This window comes from Macaca fascicularis, chromosome 14 (assembly GCF_037993035.2).
Source record: "Macaca fascicularis isolate 582-1 chromosome 14, T2T-MFA8v1.1".
In the NCBI taxonomy this organism is placed as follows: Eukaryota; Metazoa; Chordata; class Mammalia; order Primates; family Cercopithecidae; genus Macaca; species Macaca fascicularis.
In genome coordinates this window covers 116903784-116912426 of record NC_088388.1, presented here as the reverse complement: position 1 = coordinate 116912426, position 8643 = coordinate 116903784, and the positions used below count along the sequence as shown (strand labels likewise).

At 50.4% G+C, this 8643-nt stretch overlaps 1 protein-coding gene across 1 annotated transcript in view; it reads left to right on the top strand.

Moving 5' to 3' along the window:
- Positions 1-8643, top strand: part of SMIM35 (small integral membrane protein 35) — a 47256-nt gene continuing 38613 nt past the window's right edge. The window contains exon 1 of the mRNA XM_065529025.2: positions 1-212. Coding sequence (XP_065385097.1) covers positions 87-212 — 126 coding nt within the window. The 5' untranslated portion in view covers positions 1-86. The remainder of the gene's footprint in view (positions 213-8643) is intronic.

Here is an 8643-nt window from a genome sequence, read left to right as displayed (position 1 = left end):
CCCATGCCTGGGCATCACAGGTGACAGCGTTCTTCACGTGACCTCACCTCTTCTAGAGACTTCTCACGTCGGGGCAATGTCATGGGATGATATTTACTGTGAATAGGAAGTCCCACGCCCTCCGGGTTATAACTCCTCTACAGGATGGCCAGGGGCTTGAAGATGTTCTCAGTCACACACTCTGGCTTCTGCAGACCCTAATGCTGGACGGGGTAGGTGCCGGCAGTGCCTGGTGACTCAGACTGAGGCTGTGTGTAGACGCCAACCTGGGACAAACCCAAGTGTGGAGGAACTGGGAAGGCCCCTTTCTCTGGACAAGACCCTGGCCTGGTGGGAGGCCGCCCCCCCAGCTCTGCCACCGCGCTCTGGGGATGTTTCTGATGCATTTGTCGCTTGCCCCACTTGCCCTTTTTGACCTGTCTCCTGCTCCTCTGTAGTTACCAGCAAAGCCTCAGAAGCACTCGCTGCTTTAGGGATAGGAAGGTGGGGAGAGGCTCTGAAGCTGCGGCTTCCTCTTCTGCAGAAGGACGACTCCCACCCCATTCCTTCCCCAGGTCCCCGGAGCTGGGCTCTTGGTCACGTCCCAGAGCAGTTTGGCCTGGAGGCAGGACGTGTGCAGCGCTGCAGGCCTCAGGTCCTGGGTGGACCTAGATGGGTGCCCTGGGTTTTTGGTTCCCAGTCTGCACTGCCTCTGCTTTGATAGAGATGCACCTGCCCTGAGTTCCCTGAGGATTTTTCTCTTGTGCTTACAACCGGATTTCTGGTTTTGCTTCTACTCCAAGCCTGGTCCCTGGCATTTGTCTCTCACCTGTGGTTTTGCATCCCATTCCTCGCCCTGTCATTTCTTCTTGTGCCAAGGCTGCAGCTGCTTGCTGGTCCCTCATCCGTAGCTGCCCACCTGCCCAGGCCTGCGCCTCTCCCACCTTGGATTCATGTGCAGCGCGTTCCCCACACTCCTGGCCCTGGGGTGAATACTGAACCTGAGACTGGGATAGGAGGAGAGAAAGCTCTGTGCAAGGAAGGGTGGGCCCAGGAAAAGGAGACAGAGATCAGCTTGGGGGCTGCAGGGATGTCCTGAGAGGTACATGGCAGCCCATGCAAGCTCTGTTTCAGGGACCCTGCTCTCCTGGCCCAGCAGAACAGTCCTACAACAGGGTGACTGGCCCCCAGGCCACGGGGACCTGAGACAAACTTTTAACATAATTACAAAACTTGCTCTAATTAGGCAGGACAACTAATTAGCTGTCAGTATGACCCTACGTCAACTAGGTCACAGGGTCAATAGAGTTTAATCCCCTGCCTGCGGTTACCCTACCCTGCAGCCAGGTATCAGATTACAGACTTGGATAAACTGGAGATGAATGTCATCGTTTATTTTGAACAATAATGTCTGTTTGTGTTTCATTCCACAAAAATTGCCTCTTGGCATCATCAAGCTCAGTCTCTGGTCAGTCATCCTCCAGTCCTGCGCTGCCATCCTTCTAACCTTCTCACCCTCATGCCTGCATTCTGCCTGCTGTCTGCCTCATAAAGAATCCCAGTTCTCAACCCCTCCGATTTCTCTCATTTCATCCGCTCCTTCCTGGCGTTGCTTTCAGCTCCCAAGGTGAATCCCCTCAACATACCATTCACTTGCAAATATAATACCTTCATCCTTGTGCTTCTCCCACACCTGGCCAGCAACACTGCAGTCCTGGGGCAGGCCAGCCATCCACCGACACCACCCCTGCACCTGGGTGCTGAAAAGTCCTTCAGCCACGGGGCGGTGACCACAGCAATGGCACTGCCTCCAGCGCCCAGCGGAGTCTCCCACCCCCAGCAGTGTATCACCTGTGGTCCAGAGGAGCCTCCTGAGCTCTAAATCTAGATCTCCATTGCCCAGTGGACATCTCCTCATGGGGTCTGGCAGGTACCTTGAGCTCAACAGGATGGTAGAACTGCCTTCCTGCATGTCCCCAGTTTGATCAGGGGCACTGCCATCCACCCTGTTGCCTAATCAACACCCAGGTCTCCCTTCTCTCCCTAACTTATTACCTCCAATTGATCACCCAGTTCTGCTGACCCTCCCTTCCAGATGTCCCATCCACCTCTCCCCTGTCGCTTGCCCTGGGTCAGGCTCCCACCGTCTTTCCGGGATGACCCTTGTGGCTGCCTGGAGGGCCACCTTAGCCTGGGCTCGCTACTCCCAGCATGTCCCAACCCTGGCCGAAGTGAGCCTCTCAGGGGCCAATAGAATCCCGCCTCTCCTCGAGGAGCAGCAACGCCTCCATGACCTGCCCCGTCCACCACTTGATCCTCGGCCACTACCTGGCCACATGGAACCTTCAGGGAACCGTGTCTCTCCTGCCTCTCCACCTTCAGCCCAGATCCTCTTCCTTCACCACATCCTCTGCTGGCAACTGACTACTGACCGTCCTTCACAGTTCATCACAGACCTCACGTAGCCCAGGGGTGCTTCCTTGACATCACCCTCAAATCTGGGTTTTGGGCTGTCCCCCAGTGCTCTCCAAGCCCCCACGTTTACCTCTTACAGCACAGATTACTTGTCAGTGTGTGCTATCTCAGCTCCTCTTTCTCTCCACCAGAGGTCTGCGGCTGTTTCTCTCATTTCCAGATGCCTGGCCTATGTGGGAAAACAATAGTATATGATTATGGAATCAATAATCAAGGAGGACTTCCTAGAAGAAGCAGCTATTAGGTGGTGTTTTGTAGGCAGACACGAACTGGTGTGAAGAGGAGGATGAGAATGACTTGCATAGAGTAGAGTCTCTGACTCAGAGCCCTTCAAGAGCCAGGGGAAACTGAGGGAAATGACTAGACATATTTGACAAAGGGGGGACACCAGCAGAAGACATGCTCCACCAAAAGACGTTACATTCAGGTATGAATTCAGGACTGCAGAGGCCAAAAACGCACAGACAAAGCATGTCTTGGTTGGAGGTGGCAGGGCCAGGGTGGTGGTGGCAAGTGTGGCATAGAGTAAGGCTGTTGAAATGGAACAGCTGGTGGGGTCCTTAGGAAACCAGGAATAGGGCATGACTTCCTGCAAGATGGGCTCTCTGTCGTTCATCCCGGCCCTGGCAGAAAATCCAGGTATCTTGGAGGCCCTGGAATTTGAGGGATCCACTCAGAGGCTGCCAAACTGGCCTTGGCAGCCACAAACAGGAATGTCATACCAGAGACATAGGAGGCAGGGATGGCCTTCCGTTTTTGGAGCTGATCATAATTCCAAAAGACACAATCCTGAATGTTGAAATCCTGAAAGTTCAAAATCCCAAAAAATAGGCCAGGCGCAGAGGCTCATGTCTGTAATCCCAGCACTTTGGGAGGCTGAGGCAGGTGTATCATTTGATACGTCACTTGAGGTCAGGAATTTGAGTCCAGCCTGATCAACATGGTGAGATCCTGCCTCTACCAAAAAATACAAAAATTAACCAGGTGTGGTGGCGCACACCTGTAATCCCAGCTTCTCAGGAGGCTGAGGCGGGAGAATCTCTTGAATCCCGGAGGTAGAGATTGCAGTGAGCCAAGATCATGCCACTGCACTGCAGCCTGGGCAGCAGAGCAAGACCCTGTCTCAAAAAACAAAATCCTGAAAATATAATTCTGGAAAAAATAATAAAAACATTCATTAAAACATATTCATTTACATTTAAAAGGGGATTTATATTGGAAATATATAAAAACACAACAGAATACTTTATAGTGTACATTACACAATAAAATAGGCAATGATAACATATATATTTTTGCAAGCATAAACACTCAGGTAATGACGGTTGCATGGTTATAAGAGTCATGAGCAGATGAACCATATTCATAAAGAAACAGGTCAAAAAGGGCAAGACATAAATGCATGTCACCAAGGTTGGTACTTGTGTGCACCCAGCTTTATAACTGTGGTCATCTGAAACAACAGGATGAGCAACCAAAGTCTTTCAATGAGTTTGATCAAAAACTTCGATGGATCACCACCAAAAATGCGGTTGTTTATGCGTGGAGCTGCATTCCAAGCTGCGAGGAGCTGAGATTCCAAGAAAGTTTAACTTCACAAAGGCAGATGTACAGAAAGGACATCTCTGTAACTACTGAGAAAATTTCAGTGTTTTTTTGTGCATACACAATGCATCCACAAAAGTTGACATTGTGATAATGCACTTTCAGGGAGCCAAATTTGAAAACAAACAAGAACAAACAAACCAAAAATCAAAAACCAAACCAAACAAACAAAAAAGCCCAGAACCCTTCATAAAACAAATTAGAACTCTCTAAAAGTCTATACAACTTGGCCTCCAGTCTTGCAAATATCGCAAAGATGAAATACCTAGAATAGGGAACTGTGAAAAATAATGCTCAAAATTTAAAATAGTGAAAAAGAAAAGAAAAAAACAACAAAAAAACTATCCTGTGATTGTGATTTTGGGGATTTTAGATGTTAGGGGTTTTAGACTTTAGAGATTACGATCTTTCAGGATTTTAGCATTTGAGGTTAAGCGTTTGCGATTTTGTTTTGGTCCAACTCTTTTTCCTCTCTGAGACCTTATAGGCAGATGTGGAGACCACATCACTGTCAGGGGAGCAGGAGCTGGGGTGGAGGTCTTTGGGACCTTGAATGAGATGAGTTCTCAAAGCTCGTTTCAAAGAATAACAGAAATTGTAGGACTTAAGCCTCCAAGTGAATAAAAGCCTCGTAAACACATTGCTTTAGGAGGTTAAAGAGCTACGCTGGATATCCCAGGAATGCCCCACCTGTTGCCTCTAGTTTTTGGGGGAAGACACCATTTTAGCCACCAGAGGGCGCTCAGGTTGCAGGAATGGTTTCTCAGACCTGCTGCTTGGAGGAGTTGAATAAGGAATCTAAGGAAGGGTGGCTGGAGCATGGGAGCCACGCAGATGGGACTCCAAGACTGAGTCCGACCTTTTCAATCACTCTGCCATTGTCCCCAGCTAAGGCCATTAATTAATTCATTTATTCAAGGAACATTTGCTCTGTACCCAGGAGCCCTGAGCTAATAAGCTTTGTTTTTGTTTGTTTGTTTTGAGACAGAGTCTTGCTCTGTCACCTGGGCTGGAGTGCAATGGCATGATCTTGGCTCACTGCAAGCTCTGCCTCCTGGGTTCAAGAGATTCTCCAGCCCAGCCTCCTGAGTAGCTGGGATTACAGGCGCTCTGCCACCATGCCTGGCTAATTTTTGCATTTTTAGTCAAGATGGGGTTTCGCCATGTTGGCCAGGCTGGTCTCGAACTCCTGACCTCAGGTGATCCACCCGCCTTAGCCTCCCTAAATGCTGGGATTCCAGGTGTGAGCCACTGCACCCGGCTGTGAGCTAGTAGGCTTTGGAGACACAGAATCAGATAGACCTGTCTGGACCCTGGAGGAACCACAGCCTGGGCTGGGAGGTGGACCTTCAACACTGCAGTCCCCTGCGGGGTATTTGTGCTATGACAGAGGGACATGCTGAGCATGGTGGCAGCGCCCAGGAGGAAGTGTTGATTCTATCTGGGACCTGGGGGAAGGCTTCATATTGTTGGAAGTATTTGCTGTGGGTCTCGGAGGGTGAGCAGGAGTGCGCCAGGCTGAGAATTCGGGGAGAGGCAGGCAGGGGCACATTATAAACCAATGCCTGCCTAAATTTGGAGAGAGAGGGAAATGCCCAGGTGGGGCTCATGAGGTGCGGCTGGAAGGTGGGGAGCATAGGCGATCAGGTTAGGGAAGAGATGGGGGCTTATCTCAGAAGAGAGAAACATTCTCTGTGGGAGACAGGGCAGACTCAGGTTCTGTGGGGACCTGAAGCTTACATAGTTTTGAGGCTTTCTTAGATGAAGAATACAAAATTATAAACACAAACTTAGGAAGAGGGGCTTGGAAGGGTCCGTGCAAGTGAGCAACTAGAGGCTTAGCTTATTGGCCTCCTGGCGAATCCTCCTCTGTGTGAGAGACACATCTTCCACAATCTCCCTGCTTCCCTGCAGGGGCCCGGCCTGCCCTCAGCAGCTCCCTGCTGGCAGCAAACCACTTCCCTCTCACTCCTGCCTCTCGTCCTTCTTGGGACCCCTGGAGTCTTGAGTAGCAGTAGAAAGCCAGACGCAGGAAACTGGAGTCTGAGGTTTCGTCTGGGGAAAGGGAGGCAGAGCTGCACAGCTGTTGCCTGAGGTGGTGGGTGGGAACGACCTTTCCTATGGTGTCTATGGAAATAGCACCCCCTACCCCCATTGTTCCAAGAGCTGCCTTTGAATCTGGCCAGCAACTCTTATTCACGCTTTCAACAACGCCATGTGGAAGAGTTTCCCCTCTTTGCCAGGCACTTTCATGCCTCTCATGTCATCTGCGCCATGTTCCAGGGAGGCAGGCGGTACTGTTCCCTCTGCAGAAGGTTCACGATTCAGACACCTGGCAGGTGGGACCTCACACCTAGCACTCTCCCTGCGTCACCCGTGTCTCTTGTTCACAATCAACCCAAGAGTATTAGTATTAGCATTAGCATTAGCATTAGTATTAGCATTAGCATTAGTATTAGTATTAGTATCAACCTAAAGTAAGATTGCCCTGCTGGGGCACCAGTGCAGGAAAATGAGTCACCGTAGACGTGAAACCACAGATGACATGGCTGGCTTTGTTTTTCTCCCCTTCCTGTGGCGTGTTTTGATGGTAAAGGTGTGCACAGGTGGGGTGGAGCTGGCAGCCCTTGTTACATTGTCTGCACTGTAGTGAGAGTTCTCACCTTTACCCCCTTCTTGGGCTGTCGGGAGAGCTCTCGCCTGGGTTTAACCTCAATTTCAGGCTATCACCAGTGCAATGGATCGCTGAGACTCAGCACTGATTTGCAAGATCTGCTGGGTGTTCAATTTGATGTCTCATCTAGGGCATGGGGAGCAAACAGGTGACTACTAATTTCAGTAGCCTTTAATCAAATAAAGAGAACTGAGCATCCACCTGTGTTAGACTGTGCTAGGATAGTGCCCAATCAGGCATGGCCTTGTCCTCATGGCTCACTTCAGCATCCATGAACCGCTCCTGTGTGCCAGGCAGTGAGCTGGCCTATGTGAGACCCAGGGGTGGGTGAGCAAGCTGTGTGGCTGCGAGTGAGAAGTTCCCATCTGTTTCAGGATGTCAGCCTTTGTTATACATCCACAGAGAACAATACAAGGCATAGCATCGTCTGTACAAAACTGGATAGGATAGTTTCTTTGCTTCTTGTGCCACCAGTTAGAATGAAAGACAATGCCTCTGATATCCACTGGTCCTTTCTTGACTCTGCATACAGGCAAACATGAGCCTGCCTCTACCTCCCTCACACATCTTCACAAAAGCCCAGAGCAATCCCTTCTGTCTCTCTTGCTTCACTAAAGGATAAGAATCAGAAGTAGGGGAATGGAATGAGTCAAAGCATCTTCCCTGCCCCCAGAGAAGCTCTTTTGCAGATGGGGTGGGGATGGATTGGGGGAGGTCACTGGAGCCATCTTCTACAAAGGATGCTCAAAGGTTTGGAAGTCCAGGGTCTGGGATTCAAGAAGCATCCCAGTGGCAGAGGTGACAAAGGAGAGAGAAATCATCCAAATATTTAGGTGTTTCAATGCTTTGGGCAGATCTACAGATCTACAAAACCCCAAAACTTCTGAACTTGCAACCAATCAAAGCAGCCCTGATTTATCTTATTTTCTGCAGCATGCATGCATTGGCCAGCACTTACGGTGAGGAAGCAAGGACAGGGGCTAGAAGAGTGAGTGAAATGGAGGCTTTGAGGCAGGAGGACTGCAGGGGTGCTCAGGTTGGGTGACCGCCACTTTGTATGTGTCAGTTGTTTTTGCTCCTCACCTTCCTGCCCAAGGTCTGGTGGGGATAAACGGAGAGCCAAAGCTGCCTTGGGTCTGCAGATGGCAGGGGCGACTGACGGTTGGTGTCAGTGGCTGGGTGCTGGAGCCCAGCTCACCTGGGCTGTGCATGACTCTGGCCCACTTGAGCCTCTGCTTTGTCTGGGCAGGGGCCTTGGCCTAGGTTCCCCCAGCTGGCAGCCCGTCTTTGTAGACCTAGGAGCACAGGAGGCCTGTGGGGCAACCTGTGCCTGGGATTCTGCCTGGGTGAAGGAAGATGTTCTACGATTCCCCAAAGGCCATTTCTTCTTCCGTTACTTCATGTGACTCTCACAGCAATAGCACAAGGTATACACCACTCACCAGCCTCTTCATTTTATGGGAGACAACCTGGAAGGTCGGAGTGGCTCACCTGAGATTGGACAGCTGGTGTGTCCCAGGGCTGGGGCTGTAGCACATGCTCCTCTGAAGGCAAACCCTATGCTTATTCCAGTACTGAGAGACTTCAAAGAGCCTCTCTATATCCGTTCCCCACAAGAATCCTGGGCCCCTTGGTACCTTCTAGGCTCCAGTGACTCCACTACAGCATGAGGTGGTTTGAACTCAGTGGCACAGGTCTCCACAACACCTCCCTGACTATCCTCCCTCAGCGTCTAGTGTGGGAGGCACAGTTTGCAAGGCAGACACACTGACAGCAATCCAAAGCAGGAGTGGTTAGTGAGGAATGTGGACTTACCTTTGCCAAACTCTTTCGATCATGCCTCCCATCAATAAACAATTTTGCACGTGCACTCTGATATTTATGTATTTATAAAGTATATTTGTACTTAT